Source organism: Crinia signifera, chromosome 8 (assembly GCF_055691185.1).
Source record: "Crinia signifera chromosome 8, ASM5569118v1, whole genome shotgun sequence".
Lineage (NCBI taxonomy): Eukaryota > Metazoa > Chordata > Amphibia > Anura > Myobatrachidae > Crinia > Crinia signifera.
The window spans coordinates 101,842,070-101,866,514 of NC_139224.1; the positions used below are offsets into that span (position 1 = coordinate 101,842,070).

A 24,445-nucleotide genomic window follows, 5' to 3' on the forward strand; every position below is an offset into this window, starting at 1 on the left:
GATTCACCTATGCACAGTACTAAGCATGTTACACTTACAGTTATTGCATTATGGGTTAAAACATACATGTTTCCGTTGGGTCCTGCTTTAGTCATGACACTTTAATTTCCAAAGGCCTGTATAGTGCATATAATGTTTGTGTTAATGACTGGGCCTTATACTGTCACCTCATCCACTTTAATAAAGTCATATACTGTAGAATACTTTATTATGTTGTGGATGCCCAGGCATTGTCGTGGTAATGCAATGACAATGGGCAGACATTATCTGGCAGGTAATCTGCCCTGAAAGCACAGGTCCTGATGAAGATGTTGGGAACCCGATCGATTGATAAATCGCCTCCTATGTGTTTACATGACTCGTTCTAATCTTATGAAAGATCTTTTCTTGTCACATTACAAAGAGCCATTACGTGTCTACTGATAAACACCTGCGGTTTACATCTCTATTCTTATGTCTGCAGACACATTTTTAATGAAAGCTGTAGAGAAAATCAGTGGCTCATATTCTATTCAATAGGAGAACGAGTCTATCAAGAGGAAATATGTGAATAGGATTAAGAATCGTCATATTTATATTCCCACAAGATCATCTTACTATTTTAGAATCACTGTGTAAATCACAATATCCAACAAACCAGACAGTTTTAAAATAATTCTGGAAACAATCATGTGTAATTAAATAATTCTATTGAAAACATAATAAAGCATTATGATTCCTTCTCATACTAGCCACGTGAGACTCAATTTATATGGGGTGGGTAGGGAGGACAGAGGACAGGTGGAATGCATCTGCAATATTGGAACAAATGTTACATGATTTAAAGGACCACTAGCACTAAAACTAGACTTTTATAAAAGAGTTACCACAGTTAATCCTACATATATATTTGCAAGCTGTGGGACAGAAAGCTGTGATAAGTCACATGGCCAGTGGAAGATTACTGGATATACTGATTGTCCCTTCTTTCAGTTTCTGTGGTTCTAGGCTCCCCACTGCTAACCTGGAATATCACCTGCTCCTTGGTGTCAAACTCTAAGGTGGAGATGTATTAAATCTTCTAAAGTGAAATGTGGAGATCAGCTTCTTCCTATACTTAATTTAGCACAGTCCATAAAATGCCAGTGTATCATGTCACAGCTGATTGGTGGCTACAGACATCTTCTCCACTTTTGATAGGTACAGTATGATGATACCTGTCTCCTCAAGTGTGGCACTGTGCTATAATGTCATAGCCCAATACCACACTTCCAGGCCACCACAGACGTGGCAGCAGGTAACAGACTCACAGGCAATAAGCTGTTAAATACTTTATCCATGTTAGTGACTGACACCTAGGGCCAAATGTAATAGGGTGAGAGAACCAGTGAGCGATGATTTTGGGAGTGTTTTCCAATTTTTTTAAAGCAGCAATCATTTACACTGGAAAACCAGGTTGATTTAGCCATGTAAGAGATTGCTGCTTTAAGAAAAAGGAAAACTCTCCCAAAATTGCTCACTTTCTGGGTTTCTTACCCTTTTACATTAGCTCCTATTGATGGAGTACATCAAGAAATGTAAAAAACTGAATGACCCCTTAACCCATGGTAGACAAAATGAAAGCATTTAGGTGGTGATTGTAATCAGCTCCGTAAGCTGCGAAGCTCGCAGCTTGCCGAGCACCTGTGTTGCCACCCTGCTGAATCCCTGCGCTCCTGCCATTTCCCTCACAATCATACTAGGGGATTTGTAATGGAGACACATCCCCTCGCATGCCGCCGCTGCAGGAGAAATCATTCGATGGTCTTAATTGACTTATATTTGCGGCTGCCAGGACAACATTTGACGTAATTTTTGACATCAGCTGTCTGCTCTTGGCAAGCTTTGGCCTGTCTGCTTACACATGGGAACGCCCAGCGCTTTCATGGAGATGCCCATAAAACACGGGGCATACGCATGGCCCAGTGCCACTATCGCCCCGATCCTTCCTGGCCCTAGCTCCCCTCTGCAAACTGCCTGGCGAGTGAGCAACTCATCGCGGCCGTTCTCAGTCGGTGTTTGCACATGCACAAAAATGAACATGTGCAAACCCCGATCATCGAGGTCATTCAATTTTTTTTTAATTTCCTGATGTTCTCAAACAATAGGTTTGAATTCGGATCACTACGAGTGCTCCAGAATCGGCCCCTTAGTCTCTAATGGTAGCACGGCCGCTGGTTGTGGTAACATATTTATCTACGCACAGCAGATTTCAGAGTTATGTGATTGTTTATTACTTTTTGGATCCGGTGGGATTTCAGCATGCTTGCTGCTACCGTTAAAGCAGCAAACAGTTATTTTGGAACCAATTACATAAGCCCCTTCCTGTTAATAACGTAAGTGAAGAACACTGCAATGAATCACTACCAGACACTTCTTGAAGAAAATTGTTGAAATCAGAAAGCTGTAAATCTCAAGGCCTGACTATACTGACACTATTGACATATTCTATAGTAACCTGTTCATTGCTTTGTGGCTCTTTAAGGGGTTAAACAACCTGTGTACTTGTATCTATCCACAAAGATGACATAAAACACGAGATTAGAGCCCACAACTCAGGAACAGTATGTCACTCATCTGTAATGCATTGGTAGGCTGAACATTGGAGCACACAGAACATTAGTGCCCTTTACTTTGTTTAGACAACAGTATAACTGGATGACTGTAGTTCAAATTTCATTTCATTTAATTTTCTATCAATTTTTCCAATATAAAATTTTACTACCAGAAATCAGAATGCAAGTTATGATATAAGATATTCCCCATGAACACAATTTTATATAAAAAAAAATATTGATAAGAGATATAATGTTAAATTCATATGCAACTAAAGGAGCCGATAGATGCTCCGTTTTTGCCAGGTCCGTTCTGTACTATGCGATGCGCGCTCCAGCGCATGCACAAGGCATGCGATCCGATACGATTGGTACTTTAAAAGTACAAAACGGACCGCAAAAATGGACCGTGTATGGGGGGGCTTAAGGGCTATTCAATATGATTACATCGGTACAAACATATTATTCTTAAAGAAGCTTATTTAAGGCATACAGAAAAAGGCTACACCACCATGTGCTCTAATTGGAACATTAAAAGCTGTATAGGGCAGTACTGTATATGACTGAACCAATCAGATGCAGCCATAATGCACCTTGCTTTCATATGAAGAGTACCAGATCAAGAAATACATAAGGTATTAAAAAGACTAAGGACAGTTATCAGAGGCGTAGCTTTGTTTGGGGCGCACCCCCGCTGTTAATGGGGGGGCGCCCTCCCCGCCCGCCTGTCCGTCCGGCGTGCCCCCCGTGCCCCCTGTGCCCCTTCCCCCCATTGCTGCATGCTTACCTGTCCGCGCGTCCCGGCTCCCCTCCTGGCTTCAATAAATTCTATGCAGACGGACCACGATAAAATGTCAGCCCCCATACCGCAGACAGTTTCAGAGAACAGTCTGCTTTATGGGGCGGCCATTTTATCGTGGTCCGTCTCCATAGCATTGATTGAAGCCAGGAGGGGAGCCGGGACACGCAGACAGGTAAGCATGCGGGAGATGGGGGGCGGGGGGATTACAATAGCACCGCAGCCCCCCCGGCGCCCCCATATGCACAGCGCCCCCCCACGACCGCGGGGGCTGCGGTGCTATAGTTACGGCACTGACAGTTGTATAATTAACAAAGAATCTACACTCATTGACTTTGCATTGGGCAATCTGGGGCTTAACAGAACAGTAGCTACAAATATATTTTTACGGTTTGATTAGAGTCCGCAGCACCTTTTGCTATCTCCTTGCAGTTACCTGGATCTAGCATATATCTTTGTAATGTTTGTAACCTAAAGTATGCTTGTGCAATGTCATCTTATTGTATGTAATCTTTCCAAACTAGGCAACATAATAATATTGTTAGTACTGTACTGATATCAGTTACTGGTAATGTTAGCAGGGGTGACGACAGGTCAGTAAAATGACCCAGTAAAGTGGTGGGGGTGTGGCCACAGGGCAGATATATCTATATATATATATATATATATATATATATATATATATATATATATATATATATAGGGAGTAGTACGATACAAATAGAGGCACTCCAGCGGTCTTGGTGAAACAAGCAGCGTTTACTGTGATACAGACGTTTCGGGGATATAATCTCCCCTTCTTCAGTGTACAATAAGAAGGGGAGATTATATCCCCGAAACGTCTGTATCACAGTAAACGCTGCTTGTTTCACCAAGACCGCTGGAGTGCCTCTATTTGTATCGTACTACTCCCTATCCATTGTGTCTGGAAGGCACCCGCGGCAGCTGCTTCAAGTCACTCGTGGAGTGCCGGGCTGATACATCCTCTATATATATATATATATATATATATATATATATATATATATATATATATATATATATATATATATATATATAGATATATTACAGAGTATATTTTCAAATCCAACTAAATAATTCATTCTGACACATTTTGGTTCTCGTTAATCTCCCTATCAGTGCACACTATTCTGTTTTCTTGTACCACATGTATGTATATGACATTAGGGGTGAAATGTAATAGGATGAGAGATTCAGAAAGTTCTTACCAAATCTCTCACTTTCTGAAACTCTCATCCTATTAAATTTCACCCTAGATATTATTCTATAAAATACATAAAAATAAATTAATTGATAATCACATTTGCATTGGTTTATATCTGTTTCACTATAATGTGCTCCACTTACCATTGCACAGAAGGGTTCTGGTGGGTCTCCACAGGTACTGTTTGGAGGATCCAGCTTTACCCTCAGATATGGTGTCATGTCTTTAGATTCTGGTTGGCAAGCCATATATTCCCAGACAATGCCTTCATCAGATTTTGTTTGTGTCTTACACATATCGTAGTGTCCATGTTGCATTGCTATGGAGACTGCCACCCACAGGGTGTGGAGATAAAGCACCATGGACAGGTACATATCGCGATGCTTGTTAGGTCCTCACTTGAAGAATGCGGTAATTCCAAGATGTTAGGCCGTTACAGCTCTAAGCTGGGAAATAATTTTCTACTGTAATGTCCAGGATATTGATGGATACCCAACATTCTTTGTCCACTTTTAATAATTAATGGATAAAGGCCATTGGCCTAATTTCTTTAAACCAGCTTACATGAAATTAAAGGAACTTCAAAAGTCTTCTGAGTTAGAAGGTAGGGCTTATACTGTAATGGACAACCGTAACATTAATGGTTATAGAAGCTGCTTTTTGGCTCTGAAATGGTTAACACATTTTTCCACAAATGTTGACGTATTAGAGTTTCGATGTTCAGAGATAATTATCAGTAAAAGGAATTTGACAAAAAAAGGAAGTTTTATATTGCAGAGATGATAAACCAAAGTGCATCCTTTGTTCCAAGGTTGGGACTGTTGCTGAGATGAGATTAGCTTAGTGCTTGATATGAATCAATCTTCTTCTACCTTTGGCTTTTCCACCTTTGAAACAGAGAAAAAAAATATCAGGTTGGAGTTTATTGTCCGAAAAATCAATGTTTTCCTGTAGCAGCACACAGCCTGACATTTGATGGATCTTATCAATAAGGACGACAGATAATCATTCACTGAGAGGTTCTCGAGGTTTAAACCATGTTCAAAAAAGAGTCATGGATTTAAAAATAGATGTATAATATATGATATTGCTAGCCTGCTGACCCTAACATCAGATAATTATTTTTATTTAAACTATACAGATCTATTGTTATTGGTCAGTATGCAATATTTTCTAATTGGATTAGCTCTTTCAAAATCGTTATGATTAGGACTTAAATATCTATTTTCTCAATACATTTCTATGATTTTAACGGGCTACCCTTGGTGGTTTTTTTCTGGAATTATGTGAGCCATTTAAAGCAATTTTGTTAAAAACAACCAAATACACTTCAAGAATCGACAATATTTTGTCCTTAATCTTAGCAATAAGCCAAAACAAAGCATTTAATGAAAGCAAGAGATATATGTCTGTAATAATATATCAGCAAGCATTTTAAACAAGAGTAACAATCGATATAAAAAAAAACAAGTCTAACAGTAGAAGAAGGGCGGAGTCAATGTTCCCTCTAATTTTACGAAGGCTGTGTGTGGCTAAAGATTTTGGCTGTGCAACTTTGGAATGAAATTTACATTTTTGTGCGTCACTTATATATAACTGGAAAATGACGTTCAGCATTTGTGTTAACTTTACTTCAAAATGATATTCAACATTTAAACATTCAAAATACAGTACACAATGTAGTTAATGGGTGAAACACACATTAATTGAGTACACAACTGCAAAAAGGGACCACTGCTGCTTTGTGCGCTCAGTTGTAATGTCTGTGCGCACGCTCGTTAGTGTGTGTGCGCGCACACGTGCGCACAGCTTAGAGGGAACACTGGGCGGAGTGAATGGTCACATGTGGAACTTTGCATAAAGCCTTGTGATGGCTGTCTCTGTAATCAAGTGTTTCTCAATTCTGCTAATCTAATTCAGTGTGTGAGAGCCCAGAGCAAACAGAGGCTGAGATCATTTAAAAGTTATAAAACAAGGCCATAATACCAATACTTCATTGTGTTGTGTAATTTACCCCGGAAAATGAAATTTAATCTTCTGTTATTTGAAATGGTGCAATGATACAAATATAAAATGGAAGCCAATCCTCATTAATAAATTTAATTAATTAAAGATAAACAATTGTTAGTTTTTTTCTAGTACTCCTACATTTTTGGATTGTATCCTTCAGTATTTTTTTTTTTCATTGACGTTTATAGACCTGTCTTGAAATTACTCATTACAGGAGTTCGCTTCACAATGTCCTTGCTCCTATTATGGAGTATTTATACATTCATTTTGCTTCATATAAATTCAGTTATGTCATTTGTACAGAAATATGACAAAAAAAAAAATAGATTTTGGAAAAAATAATATAACAAGCTATTATTGTGTTTTGTCAAATTGAGGAATCATTTGGTGACTTCACCATAAAGCATTCTATATTGGGAGTTGTTGTCTTCCAAACATTTCCTTTATACAGTAAATACACAGCTTACTGCTAAAAAAACTCTACTCATGTATTAGGTAAGGTGAATAATGTGCTTGTGTTTTTGGGTGAACCACATTTAGCAATACACTATATATCAACTGTTTTACAGATGTTTATTTCAGTATCCTATATTCTAGGGTCTTCCTACTTATATTATATGTCTAATACATATAAGCTTATATTATATGTCTGATACATATAAGCTGAACAACTTCTATTGCAGGTTTGAAAAAGTTGTCCACTGTGAACCAAACCATACCCTCTGTGCTGCCCCAAATGTCGACAGCCACTCCAGTCACACCAGGTCACCCAAGTAGAGGTGGAAGAGATGTTCAAGAGGGCCAAACCAAGGAAAGCACCAGGTCCTGAAGGGGTGTCACCATCTGCCCTGAGAGTATGCGCTGGTCAACTTGCCCCCATATTCACCAGAATCTTCAACAAATCACTGGAGCTACGCAAGGTTCCCTCCTGCCTCAAAACCTCCACTATTGTTCCGGTCCCCAAGTAATCAACTATTACAAATCTGAATGACTACCAGCCAATAGTTTGGACGTCTGTGATCATGAAAACATTCGAGTGCCTGGTACTGAACCACCTGAAAGCTGTGACTGGTCACCAGCTAGATACCCTCCAGTTCACCTACTGATCTAATCAATGCGTTGAGGACACAGTCAACCTGGGCCTGCACTACATTCTGCAGCACCTGGATATGCCTGGTACCTATGCAAGGGTCCTGTTTGTCGACTTCAGCTTGGCTTTCAACACAATCATCCCCAACATCCTCCACCCCAAACTACTCTGCCTAGGAGTCCCTGAAGCTACGTGTTCTTGGATTGTGGACTTTCTGACTGATAGAAAACAAGTTGTGAAAGTGGGAGAATTCACCTCCCAAGTTCAGTCCATCAGCACAGGAGCCCCCCAGGGCTGTGTGCTCTCACCCTTGCTCTTCTCCCTGTACACCAACGACTGCACCTCAGGCGGCGCAATCAGTAAAGATAATCAAATTTGCCAATGACACTACCGTCATTGGCCTTATCAAGGACGGGGAAAAATCGGCCTACTGACAAGAAGTGGACCGATTGGCCCGGTGGTGCAGCAGCAACGATCTAGAGCTCAACCCACTCAAAACCATTGAAAAGATAGTAGGAAGAAGGCTGTTGGTGTTCCTCCCCTAACAATTACTGACAGTGTGGACTCTTTCAAGTTCCTAGGAACCACAATCTCCCAGGGCCTTAAATGGGGGCCCAACCCTGATACTATTGTTGGAAAAGTGCAGCAGAGGTTTCTCATCCTTCGGCAACTGAGGAAGTTCAACATCCCACAGAAGCTTCTGCTCGTCTTCTACTCTGCAATTGTGGAGTCTGTACTGTGCTCCTCAATACTGGTCCGGTATGGCTCCGCCAGCGAGAGAGACAAATGCAGACTCCAAAAGGTAATCAGAATAGTAGAGAAGATAATCGGGACAGACCTTCCCTCTGTCCAGGACCTGTGCCTGTCCAGAGCAAAATAAGGGCAACAAAGATAGTCAAGGACCAACTACATCCTGGCCATAGCTTGTTTAAGCTGTTGCCATCAGGCAGACGCTACAGGGCTATTTCCACCAGGTCCACCAGAAGCCTAAAAAGTTTCTTTCCTCAAGCGTTTCACCTGTTGACACGTGAACTCATGAACACCTCATTGTCGTGCCATAACCCTTTGCACATAATCTAACACAGTGTCCACTCGGAATAACTTTCTACATGACTGTACATGTTTCCCCACCTGTTTATATTGTATATTGTTTATACTGTATGCTGTTTACTTGTTTCCTACCTGGCTGCTGCACAGCAAACCGAAAACAAATTCCTAGTATACGCAAGTATACCTGGCCAATAAAGCTGATTCTGATTACAAGTTGTTGGAGCCAGGAGAAGTTCCACATTGACGCAAACTGGCAGCAGATGTATTAAATTGCCAGCAGATGTTGTACAATTTTCCATGGCAAACATTTTGGGAATAATGACTTCATGCGTATACATATAATTTTCTATTCCATTCATAATACCGTTTAGTTGGCCTGAGCCGTACAAGTGTGGATGTGCAATATGAAAAGGGAATCTGCAATCATGTAGTCCTCTGTTCAATTGGAACTATTTTTCTTATCGATTCTTATTTATCAGGGAGGAAACGCTTCCAAAATAGACATAGCTTATGATGACTGGGAAGAAGAACCTTTTCATCTCTTGTAAGTCTGGGGGACTCACAAGGCTGTCAACCAGAATGACCTACTAAGTCTCATTTTGCTAGCGGGATCTGAAAAAGTTATCAGAATTCTGTTTCTTGGGGGAGGTGGCCGTCTCCACCACCTCCTTTCTAGCTGGCTGCCAGCAGCAATGACCACTAGTCATTGTCAGATTGGGACATGAAGGGCCCATTGGAGATTGCAGTAATAGGGACCCTTGATTAGGGGTGTGGCTAATACCCAGAGGGTGTTTGGCCAGCAGTCACAGAGGTTTGGCTTACCACTAGAGAATGTGTATATATATATATATATATATACACACACACACACACATACAGTATATATATATATATATATATATATATATATATTATATATATATATTAAATACTGCTATTTTATGCATGATAAAGTACCAGATTAATAAATGTAATGCACTGTAGAAAATACACCATTGCTCTAAAAGGTGGTAGGGCCCCCAGGCAGTGGGGCCTACTGGAGGCTTCCCCTGTTCCCCTGTGTGCCGGTCCAACCCTGGCACTAGTACACTTTCCACTTACAGGATCACACTTGCAACACATGCACATCTGTTTAGCCACCCACATGTATCCTCCCAGGAACATTCACTTAATTCCAGAGACCATGCACCCAATTATTTATTGCAGAGCACCACCGTGATAGTCATGTATTGCTCATTCTCGAATATGCTTTTTTTGGATTAATGGTCATTTGCATTCACATGGATTAGTGAGCTGAACAGAATGATGCCTCTATGCAGTTTTAGCACAGATTTAATGGTTAAAATAGTCAGTTCTAGCTAATTCTAGTTAAAAGATGACTCCACTGGTATGGAAATGATTGCCGCTTTAAAAAAACTGGAGATTTCTTACCAAATCTCTCACTTTCTGATGCTCTCACTCTATTACATTTTCCCATGATGTGGATGATAGGCTGTGTATAATTTATGTGGTTTAAAGAGAGGGTCATATCTGGGGGCAAAGTGACAAATTGATGATAATTACACCCCGATTTCTATCTAAAATAAGTTATACATATGGAAAGTAGGACTCTTCATCACATTTGAATACTTTTTTTTTATTGCTTTGGTATTTATATGTACTGTACAATTCCTTGGATAGTGCACAATGTACAGCATAGTTGCCTACCCTCCTGCATTCTGCAGGAGACTCCCTGAAATAGCAGCAATCTCCCTCTCTCCCTCATTAGTCTAGCAATCTCCCTCCTGTCACCTAGCCCACATTACACTGTTACATTTTGGGGATAAAAGGTATGAGAGATAGATACATTTAATCATCAGCTCAATTTCAAAGGAATTTACCAAGTATAGTAGCGCTTACTAACTGATTTGGGGCTCATCTACATTTGGATATAAGTCATTTTAAAAGATTCCTCTCAGATGTAGCAGTACACACCCACACTTCTAGGTGCCACGTTCACAATCTCTTTTTACAATCTCTCCATATTAGGAACTAGACACGCCCTTTGGGCTGAGCATGACATGCCCCCTCAATAGAGCTCTGTGCAAAATTCTATTTCCAACTATAATCTCCCTGAAACTAGTTTTCAAAAGTAGGTAAGTATGATGTACAGTATCCTATAAAGAATATTGGCTTCCGATCTCTGGCAGCTATGTGGATCAGTAAGAATTAAAAGGCCCTTCCATCACCTATTGGACCAGGCTATGCTCTAACTGTGCAGTCATTTAATAGTCATTTCTGAATTTGGTTGCAGTATATAGGGGAATATTACAGTCAGTCCACATTCATGCTTTCATCTACTTGGCTTCTATCATCAGAAGGAGTAAAAATGTTTAACCCTCTCCACCCAAAAAACACCATGTTCATATTTAAATTCATTTTATTATAAATGTGTACTACTGAGCAAAAAACAGGCACACAGATTACAAGTAAGGATACGTGACTTGCCATGTGCAGGAACTAGAAAACTTCTTGTTTGATTCATTGATACTTTGTGTAATGCATCATTTTATAAAACTTTATCACTTAAGGCCAAACTTCCAGGTTGCAACAGAGCAATATACCCTGAGGCTGCTCAATATATTGATAAGAAAGGCTTCCAGTCTTTAGACTAATTGAAAAAAATGCTCAGACCAGATCAGAATATTCTGCTTTTCTGTAGTTCTTCATGTGAGATTGTTGTTTCTGAGTCAGCTAGTGAGTAAGAACTTTTAAATACAGATGTGACTCGCTAGTGACTTATTCCATTACAAAGTGTCTTATTCACAGAAAGGAGTGAATAGGAAGTACATATGAAATGCTATGTTACAGAGTCTTAATGAAAAACACAGAATATAGGCATGCTGCATATCATTTAAACCATGTTATGGGGTATATTCATTGAGTGTCGAAACTGCAGTCTTGCCGAGAAGACGTCAGTTTACAGCATGAATAGATCAGAAGTGGTTCCGATCTATTCAACAATAGCTTCTTCTTTTTTTCTGGCATGTCAAAATGTTTCGACATGCCGAAAAGCAGGTGGATTGATGGAATAGCCACTAATCCACCTGCTTTGATGGAAACACAGCCAAAACCGAAAGGTTTTGGCTGTGTTTCCGTCATTCTCAATCTGACATTGAGGCAGGGAGGACGGTGCAGGGTGAACAGCAGCAGCTTACATGGCTCCAGCCTCCTGCCTGCCACAGCCCGCACCCTCACGCCAATGCCCGCACCCTCCTGCACCTATGCGCTGCTGGGCAAGGTTAGAGCAGCTCATCCAACTCCATCCGGGCTCCCTCTCAGGTTCCCACTGACTCACGCCATCTCCCGCACTCACCCAGTCCGAACGTGAGCCGGGTGAGTGTCAATCACATCCGACATCCGGATTTTGCCGCTGGATTGAATAATGGATGCCGGATCCATTCCGGCAAAAGAATGTCGGAATGGATCCGCCATCAATTGAATATATACACCTATGTGTCCTATTCACTACATTGTCTGAATAAGATGCACCTTAAAGGAAAATGCTGCATGAGTGTGACGTGACGTGAGAGCTACTTAACCCTTTGAGGTCCGCAGCAAAAAAAAAGTTTAACATAAACGGATTTCTCAACCGTTTAGTAGAGGCCTATATCTCAAAAACTGTGGGGTCTCATTTTAAAAAAATGATTGATTGTTGTTAATATTATCCTCAGTGAATAAAAAATGCAAATAATTTTTTTTTCCTTTGCTTTTTTTGTGGTGCGGACCTCAAAGGGTTAAGGAGGCTATGTGGTATTTATGTATGTCGTATGAAGCAGGGGCGCAGGCTTAAATTTTTGCCAGTGGGTGCTCGCGGGCGCTCCACCCAGTCCTGGATGGAGGTAGTGAGGGGGTCCTGGCAGCACCGCAGTGGGATCCCAGCAGCGGATATGCCGTCAGCAGCAGGGTCCCTGCGGAAGATGGGAACTAGCAGCGGTATTAATACCGCTACTTGTTCCCATCCGCCGCAGGGACCCCCACTGCTGACGGCATATCCGCTGCTGGGACCCCACTGTGGCGCTGCCAGGATCCCTGATGGTGAGCTCTGGCCGTGGCCCGTGGGTGCTCCTCACCTTCTGTGGGTGCTCGGGCCCCGGAGCACCCACGGTTTCGGCACCTATGGTATGAAGTATGTTGTACATATCTGTTATCAGCACAAGTGAAAATAAGAACCTTCCATTACTTTTAAAACAACTGCCAGGAAGGTCCCTGAGTATAAGTGCCAAGCTAAAGGGCTCCCATTTCTGCAACAATCTCTGACATGCTTAATATCTGCCTTTAGCATCAAACAGATATTATTAGCGTATTATAAATGTCAGTCAGAGCAGTGTAGACTTGGCCTCTGTTTAATGATGTGTGGCTGGCACAGACCGGTAGTGGCCAGGAGTGCATTACAGATAAGACACTTGAGGTCACAGGGCTTGTCAGTGTGCTGGTGGATTACAGGTCATCATTTATCTAGAGAACACTAATAAATGAAGCTTTTATTCTACTTTAACACATCCAAAAATGGTGCTGACTTTGCCAATTAAAAATTTAACCCCAACAAAACACTCCATCAATCTGAATATTATTGGAGTTTATGCGTTTTCATTATGTTTGTTTAGGTTATGTCCTATGGCGCAGTAAGTGTTTGATACAAAATTAACCCTATAATGTGTTCACGTTTATCTGGTGAGGAGAATAAATTGTAAGCTCTACTGTTGCAGAGGCTGATGTCAGTAATTACTCCCTGTAAATGTAGATGCTATATACAGTACAAAGTGTAACAGTTAATATTATTTATATAGAGTGAATGGAGTATACAGATGCAAGGTTTATTTGGAGACAAGATAAAAAAATGATTTTGGGTTTCCCTTTATCTTTTGGATTCTGTATTTCCTTTATCATACAATGTGTCCATTTCATTAGAAATGGCTGAAAATTAAATAGTATAATATTTCTTGAGATGCTAAATAATATATTTCATATAAGTGACATGATGTTCCCTGGCCTTGCGTGGGAACTGAGTATTTTATAATTCCGTATTTGTGAATTAATACACGTGTTTGTGTCATGTTTAGTTAGTACGCTGTATAAGCATTACAACTCAGTGAAGCAGGATTTTATAAGCAGTGCAACTAATGTTTTGCAGACAGCAATCATTAGTGGCGAAAATATGGGTAGTGGCAAGTAAGCAGCTCCTATCAGTGTTGGAACGTGTGGGTGGTGAGCCCAGGTGCTAAAAATATCATTTGGGCCCCCTCCTCCACCCCAACCCAAGTTCACATTATGCAACACTGCAGTGGGAGAAAGGGAGAGGCAGAGGGTGATGGAGAGGAAGGAGGAGCTAGAATGTGACAGTGAAATACAGTGGGTGACAGGTAGAGGGTGACAGGGGCAGCAGTGGTAATCTTAAGGCCCATACACACTGGGTGAATTTGAGCTGAAAGTCGCTCAAAACAGCAGGTTTGAGCAGGTTTCAGCTCAAAGCCGCCCAGTGTGTATGCGCACTCCCGCAACATCGCCGGGAAAGCCGCTCATCTGCTGTTTATACCAGCAGATGAGAGGCTTTCAGGACGGCTTTGCATAGCGCTCTAGTATGCTAAACCGTCCTCCCCCCTCTGTCGGCGCCCTAAGGCTCATTCATCCAATACAGTTGTTGCTTTCGAGCTATTGTGGAAGCATAAATACAAGTACCCAGTAGTAGTTGGGATGCACCTATATGCAGCTTTCTTTTGTATGCGTGCCATATTTTCCAGGGCGTCTCATTAGCCACATACTGTAATTGCCTATGGCTACACTCACATAGTTGGGAGAACTCTACATGTAGATACTGTACAAGGTGTTGAAGTCTGGCATCACCTCACCTGATAATTGGATGGGGATTTTTTCCGCGTTAGGAATGGTGTACTTTGGGATAGGTGGCGTTCCTCCAACGTAACCATATACCTCCGTATTTTCAGTGTCCCGTTTTTTTTAGTGGGGGGCCCGGTCTGGCCTTAAGGAGGTGGCATGCCTTCAAATGTGCGTTTGGCCACAGGCAATAGTGAGAGTCCCAGAACTGATGAGGTCGGTAGTTGCCAAAGTGAATCTTGTTCCTATAGGCGGATGTGGTATTAGGGAAAATTATGGTGGCTATCAGGTCCAAAAATAGTAGTCAAATGGCACTCCAGCAGTGGCACCACACATCACACATCACATTTAAAGTAACCTGACTACCCACATACAGTGGATGAAACCATTATGTGTGTCCTAACATTTTTTATTTTATCAAAGGGACTTTGGGATGTTTTGGGCAGTTCCATATGATGTCATGACATCATGCGGTAGTCACACATGACTCCTCTGGGAACGTTTTGGATGCCCAGTATATCTTTATGGGGCCCCTTAGGACCTGCTGGGCCATAGGTAGGTGCCTAGGTTGCCTTGTGGAAAATCTGCTTTTGCACCTCACTGTGGGTGGATGCATCATTCTGCATCCATCCCATCACAGCATGAATATTGGCATTTTCTAACACCATATGCATGAATAAATCACAAATGACAGCCCATGCAGTAAAAGCTGTCCTTTGCAATCATAGGATTTCTGTGATTATGACCCACAGTCCTATCTGCACATGCGTCAGAGTGTTTGTGATGTCAGCCGTATTTGCCTTTATCCATCGCACTGCCGAGCAAGTCTGGGGCTACGTTGCGCCTGCGATGAGTTGTGGCCAGTATAAAAACCATTTGCTGGAGAGCCTGTTACATTGGAGTTTTGGACATTTTTGCACGGCTAATGCTGTGTAGCTGTACACTTCCATTTCCACAGCGTGTACAATGATTTGCAAGGCGGGATTTCACTCTAGCGGGGCTGTAGCTTAACGGATCACTAGCTGATGCAAATTAGCGACTTTACATTCAGATCTGAATCAGATAAGCAGCTAAAACTCCACAAAAGGCATTTTTGGGGGTTTGCTTTCATTTTTAGGTTGGCTACATCCCGCCTTGTGGCAGTGTAAGTATTCTACCATCACATAATATAATATGCTGCAGGTATGAACTGAATTACAGTATCTGTCGCTACATCTCTACCAGAGCTATATGGGAACTGCTTAGAGGTTTTAATGTAAAGTGGGAACCCTGTTTAAAAAAAAAAATTGTTTTCTAATTTCATAAATTAACATCACAATGAGAATCACAGTGGGGTAGATTTATTAAGCTCGGTGAAGTGATAAAGTGTCTGTTTTTATCACCGGCCAATCAGCTCCTACCTGTCATTTTTCAAGCCAAGCCAAACTTCACAGTTAAAAGCTGATTGGACGGTGATAAAATCCAGACACTTTATCACTTCGCCGAGCTTAATAAATTTCCCCCTGTATTTTGTACTGCAGTACTTATTTCAACAATGTTAAAAATTGGTGTCCGTGAAACTGCTCTAGTAATGAAATGCATACTTACTGGTGAAACACCTTTTGTAAAATCTTTTCATGCAATGATTAAATATGGCGCCCATTCTAAGTTCTTCAAGATGTGCAGTGAGAAGCATTAAATGCTAAATTAGATCTGGGCTGCCTCGCAATTAATAAACGCAAATTGGTCTCATTCATTGCACCCACTTCAGAGTCTAAACAGATTCTCCGTGCAGAATAATGAAACTTAAATTAGCTAAAAGGCTCGTTTTCTGTGAGACTGAGAAATTAATTCAATCAGGCGCCAGTCCAAAGGAAATTGGCAATTTGCACTGATTGTCCCTAGGAAAATCACTAGAAAATTTGCTCAGAATAACTGTTTTCAGTCATCTTACAAGCAAAGTACATCAATATGTTATATCTGGAGCTAACAGAGGCAGTGTCAACACTCCTCTGTGCCACATAATTCAATAATTAGTAGAGTCATTATTAGAAGACATTAATATTCCCACAAAACATGCCTGGGCTTTTATTACAGAATTGCTTTAAGAAATAGTTAAAACAGGAACACTTTAAAATAACCTATTAGGTGATGGGAATACCAGCTAGTACAATATCTAAAGATGATTTTTTATAGGTAAATAAGTAAAGTTCCAAAAATTAACATCGTGTGACAATGCAACTATATAAATTGCAAAGATGACGATAAAGAGGTTAAATGGAACAAGGGAATGGGTGTTAAAAATATGTTTTATCCATCACAGTTTTGTTACTAATACTGATGCCATAGGATTTCACAATAAAAAAAAAATACATATCATACTGAAAGAGCATGTTAGTAATGCACTAATTAATTTTATAACCAGTCATGTCCGCAGCATGTGCAGAAGGGTGCATCCCTACATTACGATGTATGGCATGTACAGAAGACGTGTTTTAGAGCATTTATCATGCTTTTGTGTGGTGTGAATATTGTGCAGGGTGACAGTACAGCTCCGCTCAGTGTTCTGCGAAAACGGGGGCTAAAGAGACATTGCAGTGATATGTCATAGAGCAATGGAATCCATTACCAGTAATAATATGCGGCATGTAAATAGAAAATTATTAGGAGCTATGGCTATATGGAAGTGAGGAATGTACAGTGTGCACGGATAGGAGCGTTAGAACACTCAAATGAAGAATATTAGCCGTAGAGAGCTCATAATAATGAGTGCAGATCTGAAAATCCCCTCAGCTTAAACCAGAGGTTTATTTCCTATACAGATGGTACATATGAAACTAAAATAGAGAACTGAATAGATATCCGAACTTTTCTTGCCCGAACAGAAATATATATTTTATGTGAAGGTAAGGAAGGGTGCTGAAAGTATATAATGGCCGAAATCAACCTGGCCTATATCCACTTACTAATTTTATTAAGCGGTTTCAGATATAATGTTAATGAAGTGGAATATAAGGTACATAGATGTCATCCATATCAGTAATAGCTGCAGGGATCATTTACATGGGGAAAATATGGTCAGATAGGATATCTGTAGAAAGGGAATTTGGTGTTAACGGGAGTTGTAACAGAGAGCATACCAAGTGCAGCAATCTGTTGGGCATACTACATGTAGCCAGGTATGCTGTGAGCAGCCACAAGCCATTACGTAGGTGTGTATGGTACAACCAGAAGAAGAAGAAGCTGATTATGTAGCACAATGAGTGAGATGATCTACTTAGACGGCAGACGTATGAGCCGGAATTACTATTTGGAAGACATGAAAGAAAGTTTCTTTAGCTTTAGAGATGGTAAATTTAAGTTCCAGCAATACGTGTTTAGGTGTTTGGCTCTTGGAATTAAGTAACGGGTGATATAGTAAGGATCAGTGCAGCCTAACAAGTCAATGTTCTATAAGACAGTGGATTGTATTATAAGTAAAGGTTCGATAAAACAATCTGAGAGATACTATGGATGTTATTACTGACTCAATTTGTTCATATAAGCTGCGCTTAAGTTGGTTGAGAACAGTGTAACAAGTTATGGAAAGCACATCAAGGTGTTTTGTAGAGTATCTTTATAAATAGAAGGCACATAGATGTCCTTATGCCAAATGCCCTACATCACAGCTGTGCAAAGGAAATAACATCTACACCAGGGTTTAAATACCTTCTACTAAAGTCACAGAGATGAATAATGTCAAATGTGAATAAAGGCTCAAAATCAAACAAAATATGTATTCAGGCTCTAAAATATATTTTACTACTACTACTACTACTAATAATAAACAACAGATTAACATATGACTGGGAAGACCACTATGGCGTCCACCAGAACAGAACTATTCTCCTAGGGAAGACTTGTGCCAGAGTCATGGATACCAAAACACCAATGAATAGAAAAAAGAGTGATGTTGCAGGTCCATGGCACATATTTGTAACATCGCACCTTTCTGTCTGCTTATGATTGTAAGATAAATGACGTCTACATTTACAGTATAGTAGCAATACTGCAGATTTCAGGGAATCAGATAGAGCTACTGTATGTGGTGTTTATTGGGAAATGTAGCAATAGTGACCTGACCTGTACTAAAACAGACCTATAAGTTAGCTGGCAAAAAGTAAGATTGAGGTTACAGAAACCATCTGAGGGATCAGTATATACGCTGGTTCTTATCTGGACTCATTATGGAATACATCAAATAATATTACATTTTTTGATACAATAGAAAAGCCCTTAATTCATATTGGATTGAATTGAATAAGAGTGGTGATGAGTCCTTGTATTATTTCAGTCCATAAGGATAACATATGAATGCGGGGAAAAATATTTATTTACTAGAATTGTCATGAGATGTATGCATGGTGCAGATTTTTCGTGTAGCACCTACTTTTATATAAAATATACTTAAAAAAATTACCAAATACAGTTGGTTTAGTAAAAATGACATACTGTAATATATATATATAGTACTATTTTGCATTTCAAATGGTTTCTTAAATCAAATGACCTTAGGGATACAGTACGGGTTAATTATTGGCCTATTCATCAACACATGGATAAAGTAAAGAAATATGAGAATAACTACGTAACTGAATACAAGTTCATGTATGCAGACTGCAAAATAGATGGAAATAGGTGGAACTTAAAATATGTAAACGTCTGCTGTGACCTAATTACCATTACCCTGCTGAAATGATTTTTTTCCTGATCAGGTGTAAAGATTTAAAGACAAGTACATGGGATATGCTAAAATGTATGATAAAAAATATTTATAGCGTCAAAATGTCTTGGGATTCAACAGTTGATTATTCTTTACTAAAGTACAAACGTGAATGTTTCATTTACTTTATATGCTGGCAGATATGAAATACAATACTCGAGAGTTGCAGAGAACTATTTGCTGCAGAACTTCTACGGTGACCACATTTAATCTGGTGGCTAAAATTTACAAGAAAATGTTTTGAATGCATTATTGTAAACGTATAAATTCTATGACTTTTTAATATGACGTATGAGAACATGAAGATTATGTGCACTGTATGTACATATGTGGATGTACTGTACGGAACGTAACCCCTTTACTATAGAAGAAAATCAGCTGTCTGAATATCCAAGTCTATTGCCAACGTCCATCTTCTTATGGAGATTCAGCATGATTACTGTTGGTTATATATTTATTGACCAGTAATGAAAATCCATATCTAAACTAAAAAAATTAACAGGAAAATAAATCTGATGGGATACTATCATGCTATGTAATATATATTTAATGGAAAAGTGAGATATATATATATATTGTAAAAGAACATATACATATTATGCCTAAAACCTTTGACTGGGGTCATAGGAATTAAGGGATCGAAGGTTGGCCATGATAAACGCTTTCATAAAATGACGATATTATCACATGGTCTTATCATAAGAGGAGCTAGTAATACACATTTTAGAATTAGGAGGATTGTATTTTTATTTGACAATTAGAAGAGGATTCATATTATCCTGCAATCAAGACTATGAAGTGAAATTAGTAGCGTGTGGGATTTCTTGGCCATTTCTCCATTCTGCAGAGTAAAAAAGCTGAAATGAGTCATAATAACAGAACTCAGATTTAAGAGATTCTTGACCTCATTTTCTTTCTCCGAAGGAAGCACAAAGACCCTTGACATGCCTACTTTTCTCTAATAGGTGATTTTACTTATAATACAGTTATTCAGGTACTCTTTAAAATGTGTTGCAACAAACATTTTGAAAAAGCTAATGGACATATTACGGTATATTTATGTTTTCTGAGCTGTTGGCTGATTTCTTATCACAATGACATGACCAGCAGACATCTAACCCCTCTTCATGACTGACCTACCTCCAATACTAATCTGCCATTCTGAACAAGCTATATTTTTTTATGCCTTTTGGACACATTTTGATGATACTGACCAGATGCAAAGTTGTATTATTACAGTAAATATGTATCAAAAATACACAACAAATAAATGACATTGGCTATGGTCCCTAGCAAGCTGCTGCCTGTTCTCGGTTGTTTAAAAAGTTCCCTTTAAATTGCCAAAGTTGTTTTTTATTGCCTAAGAAATGGCATTAAGTGGAGGCAATGCATTAGAGGAGCAATTGAGATTTATAGCTGCACCAGGATATGATGTGCTGTCTTTTCATAGATGCTATGTATCAAGACACAATGACAGATTTGCACAAGAGCACTTCCTTGATTTATGTGCACTTTTAATGACATGGTTTGGACGCACACTCAAATGTAACGCTTACTGTATATATCTATCTAGATCCATTCAATTTAATTATTATTTAAATTTTTTTGCCAATAAATAAACGGTCGCTAATACAGTCACTGAGGCTTATTAATCAATGCAAGATTTTTGACAGTTCCATTGGTGTATATTATTAACCAATACTAGTTAAAATGTAACAGTATTTGACTCTAAAAAGTTAGTAATAATAATGCTTTAAAACAGAGGGAATGTGACATCCTTTATAATGAATTGGCATATGAAATTTTACAATGAGTCCTCTGCTTGAGAAAATACCTTTGCCTGATAACACATAATCCTGGTGTTATACTAGCAAATAGGTTTCCTTGGAATTTTAATAAGGATGGACACTGGTTCAGCAATATACTCTGTTACTGCATTCAACAGCAATTGTTGTATTTGCAAGAAAATCCTCACACTCAAGTGGGTTTATCTGTTCTGGATAAGAGCTCAGTCCTGTTGCACAGTCTGATAATTGGGCTGTTTTCTTGTTGCAGGAATGAGATCACTACTACTAAATATTCACAGGATGTGTCAGCCATAAGTTTACAGCTTCACATTAATTTCCATGTGTTCGGTTATAGTGCGAGATGTGAATGCAAAATGAAATTGACTGTACTGTATGTACTATGGTGGGTGGTTTTTGTGTGCAAATTGACTAGTAAAAACTATTATTAAAGGAAAAACCCTACACATCGGCATGATTGTTTAATATATATATTGAAGAACCTTTCAAAGTGGCTGTATTAGGTTTAGGATTTAAACCGTAAATTATTGTATATCATTTAATTATTATGATTAATATTCATGATTAGCTGTCTCATGCCATATTATGTTCTATTATGGACTTGTGCATAGTTCTTTTTTTACGTGTCACAATTATTCACACTTGTATCTGTCGGTATCTGTAATACTAACATACTAATAAACAGTCACTGAGATCACATGGCATTTACGAAATATGGCAATTCTGCCATGAGTGCACACCTACACACCTATATTGCACATGATAACACACATCACATCAAATCAAAATACCAAATAGAAAATAAAATCCCTGTCTGCTTCCTACAAGTGAAGGGGTTAATTCTAGTCTTTACCTGCGTTCTGCCACTGTTCTGTGTTTATTGAAAAGTGTAAGCAGAGCTATCACTACACCTTAACCAGCAATAAAAATAATAAAAGACTTCTATGCTGTCTCACCACCACCTTTCAGGATCGTGCTGCCTAAATTGCCAGCTGCAACCAGTTGTTAATCTATGTTTCCTGTAAGTGTCCACCAGGGGGCGCTGCATCTCTCTCTGCCGCTTTCCTTTGGGGACCAATTTGACTGCTAATGTTCTCTGGATGCTAATGGACGGAGTGCTCTTTATAGACAGTCACTCATCTATCTCGCAGTGACTCGCAAAAGTGGAGCATCAGCATTGTGAGATAGGTAAAAGAAGAGCATGATATTAAAATAGAAAATTAAAAACCGATCTATGTCATGGGTCAAGGCGGTGGCTTTTATTTGTTGTGTTTTTGTGTGTTTTAATCAGGTTTCATCCATTGAGATTTAGGAGGTTAGTAAAGAAGTCATTGCTGCTGATCACATAAGTGTAGGAAGCCATAGAGACGTTCTATTATGTCAGTTGTTAGGATACACTTCTCATTTTTAAAAGACAGCTTCTATTTTTGGTGTATAGTAGTATGTCATTTTATATAGTTACAGCATGGAAACAAAAATAGCATATACTGTACGGTATCTGGCTGAGATCAGTCTCCAGCAAGTTTATGAAAAATGCTTCATTAGCTCTAATATAAAGCATGGGTGAATATAGATTACCACGGTATAGGTATTTAGGGCTGTACTGAAGCTCATATGTATGTATGTATGTATGTATGAGGAATAGAGGATAGCTATAGTGACTTACACGCATCTCATGCTGATAACAGAGATCAGAAGAAAGTGCTTTCAAAGGCTGTATCTTGCACATAACAGCAAGACACAGAGCAAAGATACAGGAACCTGTTTAAAGAGTGACATCATCAAAGCTCATCTTGACAAAAAATAAGGAACAATTAAGAAAAAACCTTCGCTTCCCCCCCATCTCTCTTCAGCCCCTAAGGGAGATCACCTGAATCTCCGCTTGCAGCTTGTACTAGGAACATTTCAGCAATAAAAGAAATGCAAATGAGAGAAACGACATTCAGGAAAGTATGTACTTACAGAAGGAAGGCTTTCTGTGTCCTAATTAAAGAGAAGTCCCTGTGTGAGGAGTTATAATCCCTTTATAGGAGCTCATTAGCCAACAGAAGTGTTTTATCCAGGTTCTCTTTTTAGGAGAATGAGCCCCCGTTCTAACTGGAAGCTGCACCCAAGAGTTCAGAAGCAGAGCCGATCATTACCTCCGATCATCCATGTCCCTAACCAAACCCCAGAGCTCTTCAGATGGAGCAGGGACCCCCTGTGCTCTTGGAATGTGGCAGGAGTTTCTGGGAAATAAAGTGCATATTATCCTTTTAGATCCTGTAAATAAACAAGACAACAAAACAAAAGCATCATAGGTACAATCAGGAGTCTCTTTCCTGGAAGTGGCCCCCAGATGTTCTGTGAGGTCCCCCCACTCTTGGCCAGATGTGCAGTGTCGGAAGATGCTGTTGGTCCGGAGTGCTGAAATGCACAGCAGCCACTCTTCTCATGGTATTTAGAATGGAGATTTGTTGAGAGGGATTGAGAGGCAGCATCAATCACTCTCAATTAGCATTGGCATGATGGGTGGGGACCTCACTGTCCTTGTAGTGACCAGTCTGTCCCTCCAAGTTACTGCAAAACACATAGCTCTGAGGTGTAAGAAAGGAGACACATGCTTCAATAAGATGTGCCAGGAATCTCTCTTCTCTGGGTGGGGTGGGAGAGGCTTACCCTGAGCATACACAGCAGCAGGAGGGGAGCAGGACAGAGTTGAGGGTGCAGCTGGCACAACAGAAGGAGGAGGAGAGAGGTGTCTTGCTGTTTGGAGAGAAGATTTCCAAATGCCAGCAAACAAGAGATTGCAAACCTTATTCTACTGTAGCTGTACATCAGGATTCCTGAGCGGTCCTAAAGACCTCAGCTGATTATTCTTGACAAGCTCTGCATTATTGATTGCAAGCTCTGTGGTGCTCCCTGGAGTAGAATCCCAGCTGTTATAGAGGGTATTTTGTTTGTGAATGTAAAAGTGTTCTGATTGCTAGCAGAGGACTGTAGCAAACCACAGATTTACAGATAGGAGCCACTTTATCCAAAATGTTAACCCCATTTCTGCTTAACAATGTCAGTTACCTGCCTAGCAGTGCCATTTGGTTTCTACTGTCATAATGTTTATGTGTAATATATAATTATATACAGTATATAGAGAGAGAGAGAGAGACTTACTAATAGCTGCATATACATATTACATGTGAAGTGCATTATCAAGAAAGAAAATGAGTACTAAGTACTACAAAAACTTAACCCATACTGCATATACTACACAGATATATTTTACAACAATATATAATTAT

The 24,445-nt window shown here is 39.7% G+C and overlaps 1 protein-coding gene across 10 annotated transcripts in view; it reads right to left on the bottom strand.

The window, feature by feature from the left end:
* Positions 1-23,989, bottom strand: part of NTNG1 (netrin G1) — a 278,549-nt gene extending 254,560 nt beyond the window's left edge. For 2 of the 10 annotated variants that reach the window (XM_083156905.1, XM_083156903.1), the window contains exons 1-2: positions 23,130-23,985; positions 4,741-5,484 (exon numbers count right to left, since the gene is read on the bottom strand). In XM_083156905.1, coding sequence (XP_083013031.1) covers positions 4,741-4,971 — 231 coding nt within the window. In that variant the 5' untranslated portion in view covers positions 4,972-5,484; positions 23,130-23,985. Of the gene's footprint in view, positions 1-4,740; positions 5,485-22,020; positions 22,139-23,129 lie in introns of those variants that run through there. The other 8 variants (XM_083156901.1, XM_083156904.1, XM_083156906.1 and 5 more) reach the window with 8 other exon arrangements.
* Positions 23,990-24,445: the final 456 nt, after the last annotated feature.